The sequence below is a fragment of the Salvelinus fontinalis genome, chromosome 7 (assembly GCF_029448725.1).
Source record: "Salvelinus fontinalis isolate EN_2023a chromosome 7, ASM2944872v1, whole genome shotgun sequence".
Classification (NCBI taxonomy): domain Eukaryota; kingdom Metazoa; phylum Chordata; class Actinopteri; order Salmoniformes; family Salmonidae; genus Salvelinus; species Salvelinus fontinalis.
The window spans coordinates 24,436,476-24,461,004 of record NC_074671.1 but is presented as its reverse complement, the minus strand read 5'-3'; the positions used below and the strand labels follow the sequence as shown (position 1 = coordinate 24,461,004).

At 41.9% G+C, this 24,529-nt stretch overlaps 1 protein-coding gene across 1 annotated transcript in view; it reads left to right on the top strand.

Annotated features, from left to right (window-relative positions):
- Positions 1-24,529, top strand: part of LOC129859261 (vesicular, overexpressed in cancer, prosurvival protein 1-like) — a 90,601-nt gene that overhangs the window by 17,085 nt on the left and 48,987 nt on the right. The window contains exon 2 of the mRNA XM_055928802.1: positions 3,769-3,827. Within this exon, the coding sequence (XP_055784777.1) occupies positions 3,769-3,827 (59 nt within the window). The remainder of the gene's footprint in view (positions 1-3,768; positions 3,828-24,529) is intronic.

The following is a 24,529-nucleotide window of genomic DNA, read 5'->3' as shown; positions in this document are numbered from 1 at the left end:
TTCGGTCTGCGTTTTGATAGAGGGCAGTTGGAGGCAGCTGCGTGGTGTAGCCGGAAGGCGTATTGATTATTAAATGACAGTCCTGCCCAGATGAACGAAACCCGGCGTAATGGGATGCAGGCAGACGGCCCGCTGCTCTGAAATGGGTTTGTTGGTATGCTCTTTATTGTAAGACCGTCTCGAATTCTTATCCAATTAGACCTAGAACATCATCTCTCAAATGGTGAAGCCCAGAGCATGTGCTGATTAGTCTAGCACTAGGTTGACAGAGAATGGAGGTTATTGACAGCATGGATGAAGCCTGAAATAACTGCAGACTTAGTTTAGAAGGAAGGCCTTATATAGTGTCTCCAATAGGCATGGGCGGTATCCAGATTTTCATATTGTCTTACCGTTCTTCTCTTATCCCGGAAGTGTTACAAGCATAGCACAGAAGGGACACTAAAAACGCAAGAAATGCTAACAGCCCATCAAGTCATTTTCAGTGAGTGAGGACATTTACAAGCAAAAGAGAACTAAATAAATTGTGCAAATGAATGAAGTTGTGATTGTACATGTGTACATGGAGGGGGGAAAAAACGCTAGTAGGAAGCGCAGGGGGAAAAAATGAAACTTATCCAGAGCTCTTTGACTTCTGGCAGAAAGGCATTGTAAGATATCTGATGGCAAACATTTAGTAGTGAATTACATACAAGTGTAACTTCATCCAGTGTTGCCAACTCCTCAGTAAGGAAAGTAGCAATTGGCTGTCCTAAAAGTCGCTAAATGATGCCATCACCTAATTTGCATAATTGGCCATGTGAATGTAATTGTGATGGACACTGTAGGAGAGAGAAAAAGTGAGTAAAAAACACCCTAAATAAGTTTAGAACTACAAATGAAATTTCTTCTGTCGATTCTTGTTTGTTTTTTTGTCACAATTCCAACCCTCCTCCGGCTTGGGACCGGCAAAAGTGACCCAAAAGAGACACTCTGGCAGTTATTTATTTTATTTTTTATTTTTCTTCATTTGTTTTTGTTTTTAACCTTATGGTCCACTTAGGAGCCTACAACAAGTCACAGTAAAACATTAACATTTTTAACCATAACATGTTTTAATTATTTTTGTATACAATCTACATTAACAATCTAAATGGACCAAAAGGAGACCATAGAAAAAAACTGTCAATGTGAGAAAATTATGGTAACTAGTCTGGCCCTAATTCAGGTTAATAGTTTTTTTTAAATGTTAGCCAGGGCGGGATCAGCCAGCAGTGGCTTTCCGCATGCGCGATTAATTTGCAGTCTGGACGCGGGGGGGTGAACATCTCCTGCTCTGACTGCAGCGTGAGGACTGGGCCGCCTGTGAATGCTTTGGGATGGGCCCACGGCAGCACCCGCTGCTCGTTGAGAAGAGTAAGAACGTACTTTCACGTCAGAATCTCCAATAACACCAGAAAAAGTCGCTAGATTTGTCGCTAGTCACTTTTTTGAAAATGTGTCGCTAGAGGGGTCTGAATTCTCGCTAAATATAGCGACTGAGTCGCTAAGTTGGCAACACTGACTTCTTCACCTCATGTGTGACGCTACAACTTGCGGATAGATGTAGAATGCTATGGACTCTCCAGCTTCCGCTGTCTCCCATTGTGTTGTTACAAACCAGCACGTGACTGTCTCAATTGTTCTGGGGTAACACGGAACCCAAACCGGCTGCGCCCATCGTGCATAAATGTATTTTGTCCCCCCACACCAAACGCGATCACGACACGCAGGTTAAAATATCAACAAACTGAGCCAATTATATTAATTTGGGGAAAGGTCGAAAAGCATTACACATTTATGGCAATTTAGCTAGCTAGCTAGCTAGCTTGCACTTGCTAGCTAATTTGTCCTATTTCGCTAGCTTGCTGTTGCTAGCTAATTTGTCCTGGGATAGAAACATTGAGTTGTTATTTTACCAGAAATGGACAAGGTCCTCTACTCCGACAATTAATCCACACATAAAACGGTCAACCGTTTCTAGTGATCTCCCCTCTTTCCAGGCTTTTTCATCTTTGAACTTATATGGTGATTGGCATCTAAACTTTCATAGTATTACCACGACGACCGGCAACACAGTTCGTCTTTCAATCACCCAGTTGGGTACCTGCTTCTAGAAACCAATGAGGAGATGGGAGACTGCAGGTATTAACTTAAAAATAGTCAAATGTATTGAAAAACAAATAAATAGTTTTGATGGTATTGAAAAACCATCCTGCGGCTCCCAGAGCACTAAGAACCTTGGCGTGATCCTGGACAACACCCTGTCGTTCTCAACTAACATCAAGGCGGTGGCCCGTTCCTGTAGGTTCATGCTCTACAACATCCGCAGAGTACGACCCTGCCTCACACAGGAAGCGGCGCAGGTCCTAATCCAGGCACTTGTCATCTCCCGTCTGGATTACTGCAACTCGCTGTTGGCTGGGCTCCCTGCCTGTGCCATTAAACGCCTACAACTCATCCAGAACGCCGCAGCCCGTCTGGTGTTCAACCTTCCCAAGTTCTCTCACGCCACCCCGCTCCTCCACTCTCTCCACTGGCTTCCAGTTGAAGCTAACATCCGCTACAAGACCATGGTGCTTGCCTACGGAGCTGTGAGGGGAACGGCACCTCAGTACCTTCAGGCTCTGATCAGGCCCTACACCCAAACAAGGGCACTGCGTTCATCCACCTCTGGCCTGCTCGCCTCCCTACCACTGAGGAAGTACAGTTCCCGCTCAGCCCAGTCAAAACTGTTCGCTGCTCTGGCACCCCAATGGTGGAACAAACTCCCTCACGACGCCAGGACAGCGGAGTCAATCACCACCTTCCGGAGACACCTGAAACCCCACCTCTTCAAGGAATACCTAGGATAGGATAAAGCAATCCTTCTGCCCCCCCCCCCCCCCCCCCTTAAAAGATTTAGATGCACTATTGTAAAGTGGCTGTTCCACTGGATGTCATAAGGTGAATGCACCAATTTGTAAGTCGCTCTGGATAAGAGCGTCTGCTAAATGACTTAAATGTAAATGTAAAATGTCTAAATACCCCGGTATACCGCCCAAGCCTAGCCTCCAACCCAGCTCTACAAGCATAAGACTGAGGCTCTATCAATTGCTGAAGACCGTCCTCTCCTTCCTTCATCTGCACTGACCGGAAAGGACATGAAGGGTGAAAACATGGTAGGAACTGGTCAAGTCTTTCAGATCAGTTCAATGGCAGGAGAGGTGGCAGAGAGATTTTTTTTACAGTTGAGAAAGAGCCAGCAGAGACACATAGAATAGTCCATTTGAGAAGAAACAGGTTCACGCCTATTTGAAATCTCTGTTCCAGTCCAAACGTCCAGTCCACCTGGTCAGTCTCCAGTCAAACAGCTGTGGTCCTTTCCCGGGACCTTTTTTGATTTGTTGTCATGTTAGCTGATCTGTCAGTGAAGTGGTTGTTTGAGGCCCATTTAAGAAAGGCTCTCTACGAGCAACCACCCCAGGAAGTTGCGGAGAACCTCTCGTACTCTGGATAGGGATGTATTTTGACAGACTTCTGCTGTTCCGAGAGAGGTTTTCAGGCAATTTGCTCCTGTCAAACGGCAAAAGCGTCTTGGCCTCAGGGCCACAGCAAAGTACCGCTCTTGGCGATGTACTGAACCCAATGTCCGGTCATACTTTGTTGGATAATTGGTCTGTTTTGGGGGAAGGGAGGGGGTCTTAAAAAAAAAATGTTTCCTAAAGAGAGAGAATGCATGGACTGACTTTTTTTCTCTCCCTCTTGCAGTGTATAGAGGCCAAGAAGTCTTGCTGGTATTTTGAAGGTGGATACCCCATCTACTTTATGTAAGTACCACCTGCTACATGCCACAACATGGTGTACAATGTCCGATAAAAAAAATATATATTTTTTTTTTTTACCCAGCACAAGGTGTAATGATCATGCTATTTAATCAGCTTCTTAATATGCCACACCTGTCAGGTAGTTGGATTATCTTGGCAAAGCACCAGTCTCAACGTCAACAGCGAAGAGGCGACTCCGGGATGCTGGCCTTCTGGGCAGAGTTCCTTTGTCCAGTGTCTGTGTTCTTTTGCTGTGTTCTTTTATTTTTATTGGCCAGTCTGAGATATGGCTTTTTCTTTGCAACTCTGCCTAGAAGGCCAGCATCCCGGAGTTGCCTCTTCACTGTTGACGTTGAGACTGGTGTTTTGCGGGTACTATTTAATGACGCTGCCAGTTGAGAACTTGTGAGGCGTCTTTCTCAAACTAGACACTCTAATGTACTTGTCCTCTTGCACAGTTGTGCACCGGGGGCTCCGACTCCTCTTTCTATTCTGGTTAGAGACAGTTTGCGCTGTTCTGTGAAGGGAGTGTACACAGCGTTGTACGAGATCTTCAATTTCTTGGCAATTTCTCGCATGGAATAGCCTTCAATTCTCAGAACAAGAATTGACTGACGAGTTTCAGAAGAAAGGTCTTTGTTTCTGGACATTTTGATCCTGTAATCGAACCCACAAATGCTGATACTCAACTAGTCTAAAGGCCAGTTTTATTGCTTCTTAAATCAGCACAACAGTTTTAAGCTGTGCTAACATAATTGCATAAGGGTTTTCTAATGATCAATCACCCTTTTAAAATGATAAACTTGGATTAGCTAACACAACGTGCCAATGGAACACAGGAGTGACGGTTGCTCATAATGGGCCTCTGTATGCCTATGTAGATATTCCATAAAAAATCTGCCATTTCCAACTACAATAGTCATTTAAAACATTAACAATGTCTACACTGTATTTCTGATCAATTTAATGTGATTTTAATGGACAACAACTTTGCTTTTCTTTCAAAAACAAGGACATTTCGAAGTGACCCCAAACTTTTGTACGGTCGTGTACATACCTCAAATGATGGCGTCTTATCAATAACAATCCATTTGTCGTATTAACATTTCTATTCAGCACAGTGTCTGTTGACGCAATCGTCTCATCTATGAGTGTACACAAGTGTTTTTGTCAAGGCTTACCGTACATACTGTATGTGGGAGACTGGCCTTTTCACAATGGGTCATCCTGCTTTTGCAGCTTAATGTCACACTCCAGCGAGCTAAGACATCTTGTATTGCCCTTCCCTCCAACCAGGGCCTTAATTCAGACCCACAGCACTTCTCCCCGGCTTAAGCCGCCCATCCATTCTCCCTCGCTGGTAACTACCAGTGTCGGCCGTTGTTCATTAAAATGAGAGCGTGCGCCTCGATGAAGAGATCACCTAGGTAATGCAAGACACCCAGCGTTTGACATCCTCCTTCTCCCTGCATACTGTGCCATTGGCAGGAATCAAACTATTTCCAGCAGTTAGGGCACAGGAGTTATCCGTGATTTCCAGCAGTTATCCATGATAGGGCACAGGAAGAGAAGAGTCATTGCTGCTGCTGTGCGATCAGTGAAACTCCACTACCATCATCATATACAGGGCAAACTACAGGTAACTGCCAAAATAAAGGAAACACTTGAGTAAAGGAGGGATACAAAGTATATTGAAAGCAGGTGCTTCCACACAGGTGTGGTTCTTGAGTTAATTAAGCAATTAACATCTCAGCATGCTTAGGATCATGTATCAAGTGTCAATCGCGTGTGTGTGTCACCGGATCTCAACCCAATTGAACACTTATGGGAGATTCTGGAGTGGCCCTTGACACTGCATTTTCCACCATCAACAAAACGCCAAATTATGGAATTTCTTGTGGAAGAATGGTGTCGCATCCCTCCAGTGGAATTCCCAACATTTGTAGAATCTAAGACACTTAATATTGGTATTTCCTTTATTTTGGCAGTTTACTGTATATCTGCTGGGGAAAGGGGATACCTAGTCAGTTGTACAACTGAATGCCTTTACCTGAAATTTATTTTCTGCATTTAACCCTGAATCACAGAGGTGCGGGGGGCTGCCTTAATCGACATCCATGGCTTCGGCACACGGGGAACAGTGGGTTAACTGCCTTGCTCAGGGGTAGAACAACAGATTTTTACCTTGTCAGCTCAGGGATTCAATCCAGCAACCTTTTGGTTACTGGCCCAACACTCTAACCACCAGGCTAACTGCTAGTGGTTAGCGTCCAGATTATTTACATGAGGAAACAGTGGAGTGAAGAAGAGCAATGGGTGAATCACATCATGCCTCCAAGCTGTTTGATGTCCATTGGTGTCTGGATGAAAGGGGCTAGTCTTAAAGTCCCAGCCCTGGTTAGAGAGCAGCTCATCAGGGGCCCCAGAGCTCCTGATTAATGTACAGGCCTCTGACTGCTGACTGCAGGCTCTGGAAGGGATTTGCCTCCGCTCTCCACCCCTGTCTTCACCCACAGAAAGAGCTTTGTGCGCTGGCGTTAAGATGTAGGTTCCCCCCCTCCAGGGGGCCAGGCAGAAGTTCACTGGGCAGGAACCAATTATAGATAGCGCTGCTCTTTTCCGGGGCCTGGAATAAATATTGGATTTGCATTTCACCCCAACGTAGTGCTAATCATCCGACTCATCTGGATGTAATGCCACCGATCGCGTAGAGTGTGATGTTCCGGGGATGTGGCAAGCCGTAGCCCCGGCACGGAATGATAATGCGGCTGAGTTTTGTTCGGCAGTAATGAAATGAGGGGCTGTTGCGGTATTAGGGAAACGTGGCCATCCGTTTGAGTGAAGCAAAGGAAGTATATGTGAGAATGGGAGAGGTGTCTGACGCTTATCTCTTTTATAATCCCTGTCACTCACATACACACACACATTCCTGATGGGCAGACCACAGGCTGTGAGGATCGGGAACACCACCTCCTCCACACTGACTCTTTACACAGGGGCGTGTCCTCAGCCCTCTGCAGTACTCCCTATTCACCCACGACTGCGTGGCTTTGCACGACACCAACTCCAAGTTTGCTAACAACACCACGTTGTAGGCCTGATAATCAACAACGACAAGTCAGCCTATAGGGAGGAAGTAAGTGAACTGGCATTGTGGTGCCAGGACAACAACATCTCCCTCAATGTCAGCAAAACAAATGAGTTTGATTGGTTACTTCAGGAAGCAGAGGAGGGAACATGCCCCAATCTACATCAACGGGGCTGCAGTATAGTCAGCTGTTTTATGTTACTTGGTGTCCACATCAACAAGGACTTGACATGGACCAACAACACCGCCACTCTTGTCGAGATGGCGCAATAGCGTCTATACTTCCTAAGGCGGCTGAAGAAATGTCGCATGCCACCCTGGGTCCTCTCCAAATAATACCGCTGCACCATCAAAAGCAGCCTGACCGGTTGCATCACAGCCTGGTACAGGAAATGCTCCATCCACTACTGCAAGGCCCTCCAGCGGGTGGTGAAGACAGCCCAGTACATCACAGGTCCGTGTGCACACCCATCCAGGACATCTACTTGAAATGGTGCCTGAGGAAGTCCCGCAGCATCATCAAGGACCAGACACACCCCAGCCACGAGCTGTTCAATCCCTTACTATCGGGCAGACGGTATCGGAGCATGAGGTCTGTTACCAACAGGGTTAGAGACAGTTTCTATCTACAAGCCATCAGAACAGTTTAACTGACCGCCTGCAGTGACTTTGGACTGACCGCCTGCACTGACTCTCCGTACCTTAGCACACATGCACTCATTCATGCACACACCCACTCATTCATGCACACACCCACACAGACATACACTCACCCACACGCGCGCATATACATTCATGCTACACACACATCACAACTGCTGCTACCAGACTCGTATTTATTATTGCTAAATAGTACACAACTTAAACACTGGCCCCCCAATCCCCCTTTTCCCCAAAACACATGTAAATAATATAATTTGTACCTTCCTGTATTATACTTGTGCTAAAAATGGAATTCTATTCTACTGAGCCATTTACATTGTTTGTATTCTTATCTTTTGTTTGAAATTGTTGTTTCATTGTTGCAGGAACCTGCAAGTAAGCATATGTATCCTGGACGTACGGCTAATTAAAGTTAACTTTATTCACACACACACACACACACACACACACACACTTGCCTGCTCATTCCCACCCCAGCCCAAATAGGTGGTGAGCCGTAGCAAGCTATCTGCTTTAGTTCTCCAGATGATCAATCTCTGTCAAAGGGAGGAGCTGGTTTTTACATATTGTGTATTCATTTCTTCTAAACACATTTCCGTTTATTGGATTCTTGCAAATTTTTCAAATACTTTTATGTTCGCTAGCTGGACAGGCAAACGCCACGGAGTACTAAACTGTAAAAAAAAATCTAAACTTGTGTACTATCTCTACTGATCACGTCTGCCAATCACTTTATCCATATCTAAGGTAGTAGCCAGCTGGTGACATCTCGATCTCCGTCCGACAAACTGCTATCAGGTAAAGTATATATATTTTTTATTTGTAATCTAATTTCACGTTTCTATATTTAGTTCTAGAAACGTGATGCTGTAAAATGACTCCCAACTTAGAAAACAGCAACCTTGGTAATGTAGCTAGCTTGCTAGTTACAAGTAGATATGTTGGTAGTTAGCTCGAAGATAGCTGTTTTAGCTATCAGTTTAATCCAGGTAATAATTTAATACCACAAAAACCGATAGGACAAGTAGTGTAAATCTAATATAGTCATCAAAGCAGGACCCACTAATTTAATTCATACTGACAAATAAGAAATGCCACATTTATCCCTGTCAATAGGTGGAATAGGATGATTGCAGAGCACCCTGTCAGGATGTTCATTTTTTAGCTCACAAACTACATTCCTTTGCTGTGATTTATTTAATGAATTCTTGTCTCTCACTTTTGTATGACAGGATCAAATTCAACTTTCCTGTATCCTGCTCCCAGAGATCAACCAAGTGCTATTCACCAAGCATGGGGTCATTTACTCACCTGTGAGAAGAACCAATCGACTGCAGTTTTAACTATCACTATTTAGACATTGGGACCACACATGGATTTGCCTGTTGTCTTTTCTTTGTGGGTTTTGTCTTACACAGTCTAGTGCCCTCAAACTCAACTCTGGACCTCGAAGCCCATTCCACTGCATTTTTTTAATGGTTCGCTTCTCAGGGACTGGTTTCAGACCTGGGACACCAGGTGCTTGCACTTAATGATCAGATAGAACAGAACGAGCAGGCTCCGGACCTTGTACCTTGTAGGGTAAAAGTTGAATACCCCTGATCTAGTACAATTTAGAATGTAAGAACAGCCATTACAGATACAGATGCTTGTTTGAGCATCTTTATTAATTGTCTCTCACTTTTGTCTCCAATGATCTATTCACCAAGACCTGCAGTTTGAACTAGCCCTGCCGTCACTATTTAGACAAAGACCACGAATGTATTTGGCTGTAGTCTTTTCTTTGTGGGGGTTTGACTTAGTCTAGTGCATTTTAGAGTTGAAGAACACCAACTACAGATGCAAGTGCTTGTTTGAGCATCTCAAAGACTAAATTCAATGTAGAATCAGTTTAACAGGTGACAAACAGAATATTTTACTATTGTAACATGCAGTGGGGAGAATTCTATTTCCCCTGTCAGGAGCCCAGGCTTTTGCTGTAGATGGTAGTTTTCATGTCTGGACCACACTGGCTTTAGACTGCATTCTGTTGAAGCCACTCTATATTGGTCAGCTTCATTCGTGACCAAGGTGGAATCCTTTCGATATGCCTATGGGGCCTGGGCACACAAATGCTCCTACAGAGAAGCGGAAATACTGAAGCATGCGTTGATGACAGATCTACAGACTCCATCAGAGGCCCAGGCTTTTGGCATAGATGGTTAAGTTCTAATTTCTGGACTGCAACATTGTAAAATTGTGCCCTCCACAGCACTGGATATGCAGTGTCCTCCTTAATTATTGGGACAGTGAAGCATTTTTTTTCTTCTTTTGGCTCTGTACTCCAGCACTTAGGATTTGAAATGACACAATGATACAGTACATTAATGTGGATGCTACCATGATTTCGGATTGTCCTGAATGGATCATGAATAATGATGAGTGAGAAAGTTAGACGCAAAAATATCCTAATCCACCCCCCCCCCAAAAAAAATGCCACCCCCTGTTACTGGAATCGTGAGAGGTTAGCATGTCTTGGGGGTATGATATTTGTGCTTTCTCACTCATTATTCATCAAGGACTATCCATAATCATGATAGCACCCAAATTAATATGGAAGTGTTTAGAAACATATTATATTCTTATTTACAATAAAAGTGACTCCAAAATGACACAATACATAATTTATCATTCATTTCTATTGGGCACTAAATAGTCTGAAACACACTCCAAACAAACAGCAAATGCATTCAGAAGTTTGAAGTCACAAGCTTGATGTAATCAATGCATGCTAGGAATATGGGATCAAATACTACACATATCACCTATGTAATGATCATGCTGTTTAATCAGCTTCTTGATGTGCCACACTTGTCAGGTGGATGGATTATCTTGGCAAAGGAGAAATGCTCACTAACAGGGATGTGAACAAAACATTTGAGAGAAATCATTTTTTTTTGAGTGTATGGAACATTTCTGGTATCTTTAATTTCAGCTCATGAAACATGGGACCAACACTTTATATGTTGCGTTTATATTTTTGTTCAGTATAAGTTCATTTGCCCCAATACTTTTGGTCCCCTAAAATGTACAAAAAGTGCTGTAATTTCTAAATGGTTCACCAGATATGGATGACAATACCCTCACATTAAAGCTGTCAGTCTGTACGTTAACCTCATAGTCATTGTATCATTTCAAACGTGTTGGAGTACAGAGCGAAAACAACAAAATGGGTCACTGTTCCAATGATTGATTGGTAGGTTACAATATACTTAGATACTGCCTGAGACACGTTTGCTATTTGTCCCCGTACTCAATAAATGGTTTAACACCGTTTGTGATCTTGTTCTTCGTTCGAATGTACAGTGCCTTAAAGTATTCACACCCCTCCACATTTTGTTGTGTTACAAAGAAGAATTCAAATGTAATTAATTGTCCATTTTGATCAATGATCTACACAAGATAATCTAATGTCAAAGTGGAAGAAAGATTCTAACATTTATTAAACATTAATAAACCAATACAACACTAATATACTGTATATCTTGATTAGAAAAGTGTTCACCCCCCTGAGAAAATACATGTCAGAAACGCCTTGTTTTTGGCGTAAGTCTCTAAGATTGTACAATATTTGCACTTAAAAAATATATATATATATATATATATATAAAAATATATATATATTCTTCAAGCTTTATCGAGTTAGTTGTTGATCATCGCTCATCATTTTCAAATCTTGCCATAGATTTTTATGAAGATTTAAGTGAACTATAACTTGGCCATTCAGGAACATTCAATGTCGTATTGGTTGGTAAGCAACTCCAGTGTATTGTATTTTAGGTTATTGTCCTGCTGAAAGGTGAATTTGTCTCCCAGTGTCTGGTGGAAAGCAGACTGAACCAGGTTTTTCGCTAGGATTTTGCCTGTGATTAGCTCTATTTACATTATAGTCATTTAGCAGACGCTCTTATCTAGAGCGACTTAGTCGTGAGTTCATACATTTCCATACTTTTTTCGTACTGGTCCATCTTTCTTAAACTCCCTAGCCCTTGCCTAGCCCTTGCCAATGATGCAGCCACCACCATGCTTGGAAATATGAAGTGCTACTCGGTGATGTGTTGGATTTTCCCCAGACCTAATGTTTTTTGTATTCATTTCTTTGCCACATTTTTTTGCAGTATTACTTAAGTCCCTTGTTGCAAACAGGATGCATGTTTTGGAATATTTGTATTCTGCAAAGGCTTCCTTTTTCACTCTGTTATTTAGGTTAGTGTTGTGAAGTAATTACAATGTTGTTGATCCATCCTCAGTTTTCTCATATCACAACCATTAAAACTCTAACGGTTTTAAAATCACCATTGGCCTCATGGTGAAATCCCTGAGCAGTTTCCTTCCTCTCTGGCAACTATGTTAGGAAGGACGCCTGTATCTTTGTAGTGACTGGGTGTATTGATACACCATCCAAAGTGTCATTAATAACTTCATCATGCTCAAAGGGATATTCAACATCAGATTAAAAAAATAATATATATCTACCAATCTTTTTTATTCTGCAAACAAAATTCCACTTTCACGTTATGGGGGGGGGGGGGGGGGGGGTGTAGATCAGTGACACAAAATCTCAATTATGAATTCAAAAAAAAGTGTAAAAAGTAAAGGGGTGTGAATACTTTCTGAAACGTACATTATGGAAAACATGTCTGACACAGTCCTAGTTAGTAGAATAATGAATGGATTGGCAAGTTTTTGGCACCGTCATCCTTGAAGTTAGTAGGAAACAATTTAAATCACCTAAATATACTCATATTACTGATATTTGAAAATCAAACATTCATTTCCCAACTGCCTTTTATATAATCCCAAGGCTCTTTATCATTCTCCATAATTTATATTCCAATGCATTCAACATTATGCATGCCCACCATGTTATTGGGCAGCTGCTATTTGAGAACTCATCTGGTTTAGAAATCAAACTCTTGTTATCTTATTGCAGAGCACATTGTACAGCTGTTTTTAGATTGTATTGCATGGTATGCTATATGTCTAGGCTATGCCGTATGTATTGGCTAATATGCATATGCAGCTGTCGTTTTTAAACCTCCATTCTAGCATACATAACACACGCGCACACATCTTTCTATCTACATGCTTTTATTTGGGTTTCTATGCAAAGTATATGATTGAGTGTTTCATTCAGCCTGCAGCTAGTCACTTGAAAGGAGACATATAATCATACTAAAACATGGTAAAAATGTTGAATTCACTGAGATGGCTAATGAAACATTAATATTTATAGCAGCTGGCTAGGCTAGTCTGTAACATTGGCTAGCTTTCAATAAATTGGCTAAATGGTCAACGGAATTGCCTCTTCATGCGATCAAAACTATTCGTATTACATTCAGCATATTTCAAGTGCACTCAAACTTATTTATCTGATTTCAGTCTTTGGTAGCTAACTATATCTGTTCCTCTTCATCAGACAGCAGCTCGTGTTTTCAAACGAGACTGTTAACGTCGTAGATGAAAGTAGGCCGTTGGCGATCTTTGTCACGAGCAGTATGTACGGGAGTTCTGATAGGTTCCAAGTTTGGCAAATTTGCCTGAGCAGACACTGTTGAAATATACTTTTTATGAGAAAATGTGCAAGAATTGAAGGCGACCCCCAAAAAATGTCAAAATATTTTAGTCATACAAAAAAATCTGCTCCTCCCTCGACGGGGATTGATAAACTTCTTGTTTTCCGGCTTCGACCCACCACCTAAAATACTTTGTTGTGAACAATCAGAGGACGATGGGGTGAAGGGTGGCTCCCTGCTGGTCCCTGATATCAACCCTAATGTCCTGATGATGACTGCCACATTTCTCTCCCACTGTTATGGAAAATGTTCATTGCCAATTGAGTGTGACAGCCAGGGAAGTAATGTACCCATCCTGTACTCTTGGAGCAAGTGTTTTTAACGTGCAACGGTTTATGTGAGAGAGACTGTCTTCACTGACTTCTATGGCAGGTTCTGCTGCGTTAGATTTTATTCACAAGGCCAAAAAATCAGAGTAAGGGCAGGAAGGAAAGAGGGAGGGAACTGGAGAATGTTTCCAACATTCCTAATTCACAGAAACCTAATCAAATGTTCAGGGAACCTTTTGAAGAATGAAATCTGAATTGCTGCGAAGAGACGGAAGTGAAATGAAAAGACGGAAGTGAAATAAAGAGACGGAAGTTTACTTATTATAGGTTTATGAGCATGGGGGTTTTTCCACTCTTTTTCTTTATTCTGTTTTCTGATGACTAGTTTTGCGCTCATTCTCCTGACTCTTGGTCTCTCTCCCAGTCTCTCTCCCTCTCTCTCTCCCAGTCTCATGCCTGTCTACTTCTCTCACTCTCCCTGTCATGCCTCGGTCTCCTTTACGCCCCTCCCCCCCGTTCAGATTAAACATTTGCATTTGGGTAAAATCCTGGGTTTAATGATTAGAGAGGACCTTGGATTGACTGTGCTGGCTCGTAAATCACTTCATCTCCCTCTCGGGTTCCTCTCTCGTTCCCGTATTCATATCCGACCATCGCCACGCGAGACAGGAAACAGCGGATTACAAATGAGACCGTACATACATGTCTGTCTGGATCCAGTCACGGCGCCACTTTCCAACCCCATCAATTGCCACTTGGAGTGTCTCGTCACACACACACACACCAGCCCTCCAATTACAATGGCTTTATAATGTAGGCCTGCCTGACTCTACTCATCATATACCTTATCAGTGTACTGTAGCTAGGGACCCATTTTCAGAATATAATCTGCCGAAGGCTGCTGCGGGAGGCATCACATTTTACTTTGTTTCTGTCTGCACAGCAGGTGTACCTCAGAGAGGGGAATCGAGGATAGAATAGTGTAGAAGCTTAGTTTGTTAAGAAAAGGAGTCTGCTGGAGCGTCTATATGAGACTCTTTATACCAGGGATGGGCAACTCCAGTCCTCGGGGGACGGAGTCGTGTCACACTTTTTCCCCATCCCTAGCAAACACAGTTAATTTAAACTATACTGAACAAAAATATAAACGCAACATGAAACAATTTCATTGATTTTACTGAGGTACAGTTAATTGGAGGAAATCAGTCAATTGAAATAAATTCATTAGGCCCTAATTTATGGATTTCACATGACTGGGAATACAGATATATATCTGTTGGTCACAGATACCTTAAAAAAATGGGCCTCACAATGGGCCTCAGGTTCTTGTTACGATATTTTTGTGCATTCAAATTGCCATAGATTAAAATGCAATTGTGTTTGTTGTCCGTAGTTTATGCATGCCCATACCATAACCCCACTGCCAATGTTGACCTTGGCAAACTGCTCACCTACACAACGTCATGCACGTGGTTTGCTGTTGTAAGGCCAGTTGGACGTACTGCCAAATTCTTTAAAACGACATTGGAGGTGGCTTATGGTATTGAATTCTCTGGCAACAGCTCTGGTAGACACTGTAGTCAGCATGCCAATTGCATGCTCCCTCAACTTGAGACATCTATGGCATTGTGTTGAGTGACAAAACTGCACATTTTGGCGCCCTTTTATTGTCCCCAGCACAAGGTGCACCTGTGTAATGATCATGCTCTTTAGTCAGCTTCTTGATATGCCACACCAGTCAGGTGGATGGTTTATCTTGGCAAGGAAAAATGCTCACTAACAGGGATGTAAACAAATTTGTGCAGCAAATTTGAGAGATATACGTTTTGTGTGTGTATGGAACATTTCTGGAATCGTTTATATTTACATGTTGCGTTTTATATATTTGTTCAGTGTAATTGCATTCTAAACTGAAGATCATGATTAATTGATTATCGGAGTCCGGTGTGTTAGCTGGGGCAAAAGTGTGACACCAAGCAGGCCCTGAGGACTGGAGTTGCCCATCCCTGCTCTATATAATGTAGTCTTATTTATTATTGATTGGATGGGTTAGAAAAGTATACTGCTTAAGAGACTCCATATAAGGAGTCTATATATATATATATATATATATATATATATATATATATATATATATATGCTGCATCCCGGTAATGATGGTGCAGGGCGGGGGGAACTAGGAGGAGGGGGTCAGGGAAGGAGGGGGAATGGTTTACAGGGAGGGTTTTCTGGGTGGAGAACAACCAATGGGTAGGTCTCCCTGTCTGTCCTGCTTCTTTTTTTTACACATCCGTGTGCTTATCAACACGAAATATAACAATTCATATCATTAATATAACATTCCTTTCTGATAAACAATGACACTGCTCACTAATCTCTTGGAATTTGAAAGGCCTAAATTGTTCTATCAAACGTCCCAGCTGTCTTGATATCCAAGCAAGAAACCATATTGATTTAGCAATGCTCCAAGTCACACACCTGCTCCAAAATTATCCACATAGAATACAGAACCATTTGTTCAAACTGGCTGCTTTTTAATCAGCTCTAAACAAAACTAAGGGTGTAATCATAATGATACATAAGAAACTCAAAATCACCATCCTTGGTAAAGGCGAAGACCGAGAAGGCAGAATCCCTTTCCTTACATGCATCCATAATGTAAAGAAAATTGCCTTTTTATTCATGTTTCACATGTTTCCAAATTCATATGATCCTACATTTTTGGATTCTCTGACTAGAAAATTGTTGAAATTAACTTAATTCCAACTCGTTATTGGGACAGACATGAATGCCATTTTGGACATGCGGGCCTGTGGAACAGTCATTAAGACACTAACAGCTTACAGACGGTAGACACTTAAGGTCACAGTTATGAAAACTTAGGACACTAAAGAGGCCTTTCTACTGACTCTGAAAAACACCAACAGAAAGATGCCCAGGGTCCCTGCTCATCTGTGTGAACGTGCCTTAGGCAAGGAGGCATGAGGACTGCAGATGTGGCCAGGGCAATAAATTGCAATGTGCGTACTGTGAGACGCTTAAGACAGCGCTACAGGGAGACAGGACGGACAGGGTCGCTACATCCGAACATCACACCTGCGGGACAGGTACATGATGGCAACAACAACTGCCCGAGTTACACCAGGAACGCACAATCCCTCCATCAGTGCTCAGACTGTCTGCAATAGGCTGAGAGAGGCTGGACTGAGGGCTTGTAGGCCTGTTGTAAGGCAGGTCCTCACCAGACATCACCGGCAACAATGTCGCCTATGGGCACAATCCCACCGTCGCTGGACCAGACAGGACTGGCAAAAAGTGCTCTTCACTGACGAGTCACGTTTTTGTCACACCGGGTGTGATGGTCGGATTCGCGTTTATCGTTGAAGGAATGAGCGTTACACCGAGACCGGTACTCTGGAGCGGGATCGATTTGGAGGTGGAGGGTCCGTCCTGGTCTGGGGCGGTGACGTTAAGACACTACAGTCATCGGACTGAGCTTGTTGTCATTGCAGGCAATCTCAACGCTGTGTGTTACATGGAAGACATCCTCCTCCCTCATGTGGTACCTTTCCTGCAGGCTCATCCTGACATGATCCTCTAGCATGACAACGCCATCAGCTGTACTGCTCGTTCTGTGCGTGATTTCCTGCAAGACAGGAATGTCAATGTTTTGCCATGGCCAGCGAAGAGCCCGGATCTCAATCCCATTGAGCACGTCTGGGATCTGTTGGATCGGAGGGTGAGGGCTAGGGCCATTCCCCCCAGAAATGTCTGGGAACTTGCAGGTGCCTTGGTGGAAGAGTGGGGTAACATCTCACAGCAAGAACTGGCAAATCTGGTGCAGGCCATGGGGAGGAGATGCACTGCAGTACTTAATGCAGCTGGTGGCCACACCAGATATTGACTGTTACTTTTGATTTTGATTTTCATTCCCCCCCTTTGTTCAGGGACACACTATTCTATTTCTGTTAGTCACATGTCTGTGGAACTTGTTCAGTTTGTCTCAGTTGTTGAATCTTGTTATGTTCATACAAATATTTACACATGTTAAGTTTGCTGAAAATAAACGCAGTTGACAGTGAGAGGACGTTTCTTTTTTTGTTGTTGAGTCCACACACAACCAATGTATACGCTCTGATTTACAACGTCATTGATGCCTGGCGAGCACATAAACCGAAAGCAAAAGACTACACCTTCTACTCAAACAGACAGAACCATCTCCCGGATCGATTTTATATTATATACAACTACATTTTCAAAAATTAAGAAAATAGAAATTCAACATGCGCTTGTCTGATCATCACGCTTGCTACTGCCAACTACATATGTCAGAATCTCCCAAAAGAGCCACAAGATGGCGTTTCATCATTTCATTACCAAAAAATCCTACATTCTGTGATAAATTTTACATTTAATTAAATTAATTAATAATGTTCCATAATAATTCAGTCAATTACCCCCATATTCTGTGGGATGCCACCAAAGGTTTTAATAAAAAATAATTCAACTTCATTTGCATCTGGGTTGAATAAATAACAATTAAAGAAGATATCAGAATTGGAAATGTTGACTGCTTTCTAGCGTTCTCAACAAACACTTTTTGTTCCAGACCAGGTAGATATTACTCTTTCTGAAGTCGAGACAACTTAATTTATTGATTAGACGGAGAGCAGAATTTGCCATCCATAGTTAGACTCAACCATTACTTTCACGGTAATCGTCAGGATGCCACCCAGTGTTCTCACTATCACCCCTTCTTTGATAAGCACAGATTTTAAACTGTTTTGCAAAATGTTGTTGTCCCATCTCAAGACTTATTTGTCCAAATTGGACCAAAGTGGGTTTGTTAAAGGTTTATCCTCGGATAACCTCCGTCGACTATTACATATCTTAAATGCTTAATCGGAAACAACTCCTTGGGCTGTTTTATCTCTCGACACAGAAAAAGCTTTTGATAGACTAGAATGGCCATATCTCTGGTCTCTCTTGGAACATATGGGAATTGGTTCCAATTTCATATGTTTAAAATACTAACATGCCAATCCCTCAGCCATAGTTATAACAGGCAAGATCTGCTCTGCTCCGTTCATAATTACTAGACGCAGCAGACAAGATAATCACATTTTTTCCTTTGCTCTGTTATTTTTCATGGAAGCCCAGGCAATTCGTCAATCAAAAGAAATAACGCAAATTTCCCTCAAATCTACGGATCACTTCATCTCATGATACGCAGACAATGTTTTACTATATCTACACAATGTATCTTAATCACACCCAAACGCATTGAAGATCATAGATAAATTCAGCTTAATCTTAAATTATAACATTAATCAAATCAGCCCTTCTGCCTCTCAAGACCGCAACTGATTTGATTAATATTTCCATCTCTACTTATGGAATCCCAATCGTTTCCAATTTGAAATATTCGGGAGTAGATATATTTCCTTCCTTAGATAAAACCATTTCTACAAACTTTAATAAAACTCTCAAATTAATTAAATTGGACCTCCGTAGATGGACTAACATCCCAGTTGCTTTATCCGGCAGAATATCTATTGTCAAAATGTATTGCCACGGCTGAATTCAATGCTTCCCATATCTCTCCCTTCTGGCTATTGGGATACAATTCCTGGTGCGGTTTCAATTCAAGGTAAAAGATTCCGGATGAAATGAACAAACTTACAAAGAGAGAAAGACGTAGGAGGACTATCCGTACCAAACTTTAAATTGTATTTCAGGCACTAACATTTCGCCTCATCCTAAATTGGTTTAGGCATGATTCTTCCACCCCCTGGGTGAGTGTATTTAAATAAATATGGTGTCTACTATTGCTTTGGAAGAGATAGTCTTCACTGATATATCCCTTAAATGTAAACTACGCTTTGCATCAATTATTGCTCACACAATTTCTATTTGGTGTAAAATTGAAAAACATACTCCATTATTTCACAATAATGCCTTGCGATTTGGAGGGTGGCCTTTTGCATACCCCCAGTGGTCCAAATGTAGAATCCATACTCTTGCCGATGTCATGGATGGTTTGAGAACATTCCAAGATTTAAAAGACGCATAACATTACCAGGTAACTCCTTTTAATATATTTACAAATTATGTCAGCTATGCTGTTCTATGGAGTCCATTGGGAAACACGCTACCGAACCATGCAACGATGGGATTTATAGATGATCTGGGCTCCCAAAAGGACTGATCTCTATTATACAGTATATGAACAACTTTTGGAAAGCTCATATTCTAAGCTAGCCATTTTTTTTTATTAAAGTATGGTTCACAGATCTACTTAAGTGAATCTGAGCAACCCTTTAACTGGAACAGAATATGGAAAAATATGACCTTGGCATCCCATAATCCGAACCATCAATTGATACATTTTAAATTTGTTCAGACTGTATTTGACACCAAAGAAAGATTTTACGATGAAACTGGCCCCTGCTGTTTACTGTGTTCCCTAAATCAGGTAGGCACATTCCTTCACATGATGTGGGAGTGCCTTGCAGTTAAATGGGACAAAGTTAAAAATATATATATTTCAAAGTGCATAAATGTAAATATTCTATTTTACTTAACAATGACAGCTCCTTGAATCTCCCAATCAGAGATGATCACTGCAGGCAGGCAGCACTGCCGCAAAAAGACGATGGCTCAGTCCAATAGTTCAATAATGAATGGTGCTAGTCCAATAATGAATGGTGCTAGTCCAATAATGAATGGTGCTAGTCCAATAATGAATGGTGCTAGTCCAAAAATGAATGGTGCTAGTCCAATAATGAATGGTGCTAGTCCAATAATGAATGGTGCTAGTCCAATAATGAATGGTGCTAGTCCAATAATGAATGGTGCTAGTCCAATAATGAATGGTGCTAGTCCAAAAATGAATGGTGCTAGTCCAATAATGAATGGTGCTAGTCCAATAATGAATGGTGTTAGTCCAAAAATGAATGGTGCTAGTCCAAAAATGAATGATGCTAGTCCAATAATGAATGGTGCTAGTCCAATAATGAATGGTGCTCGTTCAATAATGAATGGTGCTAGTCCAATAATGAATGGTGCTAGTCCAATAATGAATGGTGCTAGTCAAGGAACAATTGAGGCCTGGACAAATATACTTGACTCTAGATAGAGATATGAGGGGGTGTGGACTGACAACCAACCTGTCTTGCTAGGCAGGGTGGGAAGGGGTGGAATGCAGGGGGTTGTGAAGACATGTTGGGCTGGAGAGAATGGAATGGGGAGTTGGGGGTGTAGGCCCATCTTTTTGTTTCTTTTTCTCTACATACAAATTTTATTATTATAAAATCCTGTGTGATAAATATGATTTCTCTGTATTCCGTATACAGGAAAATCTACGGGTGAATGTGGCAGCCTACGGGTCCATGTGGTATAAACTAAGTGTGTAAATTGACATGAATATGGTACCTGTAATCAAAGCAAATCAATTATGGATTATGCTGTATATGGAATCAGGTCCCTTAATGAATGTATATATAATGTGTGCTTTTATTATTGATGGGCATTTGTACTGTATGTGTAACAACAGTAAATATGTTTGTGTTCTTAGGGACACTGTACGGGACAGCATTCCCATTCATGTTTGTGCTGATATCGATATTGGTTGTGGAAGCTGAGAGCATGGAAGGAATGGGCAACATTAGCTATATAGGTGCACACTGAGATATATACACTGAGTGTACAAAACCGTTATGAACACCTGCTCTTGACAAAGACTGACCAGGTGAAAGCTATAATCCCTTATTGATGTCATTTGTGAAATCCTCTTCAATCATTGTGGATGAAGGGGAGGGGACTGGTTAAAGAAGGATTTTTAAGCCTGGAGACAATTGAGACATGGATAGTGGGAAGCATTGGCGTCAACATGGGCCAGCATCCCTGTGGAACACTTTCGACACGCTGTAGAGTCCATGCCCTGACAAATTGAGGCTGTCATGAGAGAACAGGGAGGGGTGCTTAAAAATCCTTCTATAACCTGTTTCCTCCCCCTTCATCTACACTGTGTTTGAAGTGAATTTAACAAGTGACATCAATAAGGGATCATAGCTTTCACCTGGGTTCACCTGGTCAGTCTTTTGTAAAAAGAGCTGGTCTTCCTAATGTTTTGTACATTCAGTGTATATCTCATGATAAAGAGAGGCAGCGGAGTGCACTGAAACCCACCTCTCCCGTGCCTGCTCTTTTCATCTTTCTCACCCTTCTGTGTGATAGAAGAGAAAGATGAAAGGAGCAGACAAGGAAGAGGCGTTCACAGAGAAGACAGTCCTCTCAGTGCACTCCTCTGCCTCCGCCCAAATGAAGTCCTGGCAGCCTTCTTTAGCATCTGCTGCATTGCCTCTAGTGACGGGAGCAAAGACAGAGTAGGAAGATGACAGGCTAAAACTGCTTCTCCAATAGAAATCTCCGGTCAGACTTGTGGGCAATGTCATGGCGACGTTGGTTAGCTAAGCTCGTGCGCAGAATTACGTCATCGGGTCTAACGGTTGTCTCGCGCTGAACTGTGCATTTGCAGGCCTTCAAATCAAAGACTCCTTCCATATCAAGTTAATTCTTTTACTAAGATGAAAACGTGTCAGTTTGTCACTTTCACAAGGTTGGAGTAATAACATGTTCAACTGACTTGAATCTAGGTTGTGCCTTTTAGATTTATACAATTCTTCCTTTGTTTTCACTTCTCTCATTGACTTGTTATTTTCTATTAAGGTATCTTTACTTTTACTCAAGTATGACAATTGGGTACTTTTCCCACCTGGTAATTTATGCAACTTTAGTTGTGATACAAAAGTTAGGCTATATGTTTATATATTCTGTATACATTCGAAGGCTGCGTGATGCGGCTGATAATGATTTGAAAAAAGTATCATGAAAGGCATGAGCTCTGTTTCTTGCGCAGTCTACACACACTTCATCAGTCTCTTATTCACAATTTGACAAGCACTTCATAATATTCTCACCCATCAGACTATCCTTAATTGAATCTGGTCTTTACATATAGCCTACTAATATATGTGTGGAATTTTTTTAAATCTAAAAGGGCCCACAAAAAAATATATAATGATGAATGGAGGTTATGTGCGGTTCCGTTTTTTAATATGCAAGCATAGGCGGCACGTCCATAAGGCTGTGGGAGCTTTCCCCAAAGTATATTGCCACAATTATATAGGCTAATTAGCCTACTCCTGTCTATACATAAATAAAACTTTCAAAATAGGCTACTTAAGATTGATTTGGCCACAGAGGATCATTGGCTTCTTAAAAAAATATATTTATATATTTTTTAATATATATCATTTTTAATCACATTGCCTACAGTTGGAAGGAAAGGCAGCCCGCGCAATTTGGGCAGATTATTGTTGAGTTGCGACTGTCTGTGAAAAATAGAGGGAGGCCAAGCCAGGCATATCGCAATATTTTAAAATACAATCGACGGGAAAAACATAGTTTGGAAAGCAAATGGTTATTGCTGTAAAGAGATGACGATGAAAATACATCTGTCTTTTAGTATCAAAATTGTCAACTTAATTGAGTGAACAACTGTATAGCCCATTTTATTAGCACCAGCGGAGAGCATTGGCAATATCCCTGGTGAGTGCGCATTGCACATATTCACTATTTATAATTGTTGCGTCAGTGCTACTTAAAAGTTTGTTTTTGGACAATAATTTCCTCCTCCAGTTTAGAATAACTCACATTCTATTTGTGTCTCCCCTTCTCATAGGCCTATTGTATGGATAATGGAGTTTTTTATTTATCTCTTTGTCAGTGCCAGCAGTCGGCTACCCTGTAATTTGTTGTTTTAAAATAAATTCTAACAGGCCTCCCGAATGGTGCAGTGTTCTAACGTACTGCATCGCAGTACTTGAGGTGTCACTACAGCCCCTGGTTCGATTCCAGGCTGTATAACAGCCGGCTGTGACTGGGAGACCTATGAGGCAGCGCACAATTTGCCGATCATTGTCCGGGTTAGGGGAGGGTTTGGCCAGCCAGGATTTCCTTGTCCCATCCCGCTGAAGTGACTCCTTGTGACGGGCTGGGCACCTGCAAGCTGACTTCGGTCGTCAGCTGTACAGTGTTTCCTTCGACAGACAGGTGCGGCTGGCTTCCGGGTTTAGTGAGCAGTGTGGCTTGGCAGGGTCGTGTTTCGGAGGACGCATGACTCTCGACCTTCGCCTCTCCCGAGTCCATACGGGAGTTGCAGCGATGGGACAAGACTGTAACTACCAATTGGATATAATGGAAAAAAAGGGAGTCCCATAGGACGGCTCACAATTGGCCCAACTTCATCCAGGTAAGGCGAGGGTTTTGCCGGAGTAGGGTGTCATTGTAAATAAGAATTTGTTCTTAACTGACTTGCCTAGTTAAATAAAATAAAAATACTCTACACTATACGCGCTCAGCCATGCATTTTTGAATGGCCTTTTTTTGCTAACAGTGATTGAGTTATATTATTAGTCTAAATTATGACTATCCAATCCACTCATTACATTACGAATAGTACAAATAGTCCTGTATTAGCGGACCGTTATAGCCATCCCCTACACTGTTTGTAAAGCGGATTAATGTGCTTTATTTTAAGAATTGAATAATAAATATAGCATGAGAAAGCTGAGATCCTCTTTTTAAATAGTGGCAAGTCAACTCGCACGCGATTGCACAACTACTGGGTTTATACGAACACGTTTCACTAGGCTCTGTAGGCTATGGGCTCTCCAACCCTGTTCCAGGGGTCTTGGGCCTATAGGCTACGTTTGGATTTATTTGGCCACTTTAGTTGTGATGTAAACCTTATCGAAACATATAGCCCTATGGGCTAGGCTACATGTGTGACTATGATTGAAAAAAGTCCCCCCCCTTAGACTGCACATGGTGGGCATCATTCACAAGTGATAATATTGTCACCCATCAGACTACCCTCAATCTTGTCTTTACATATACTAAATAATATATGTGTGAAATTAGGTTTGATTTATAATGGACCCTTATCATGCACCTGTCGGAACGGGGGCAGAGAGAAATGAACTAAAATAGCAAATGGATGACGCT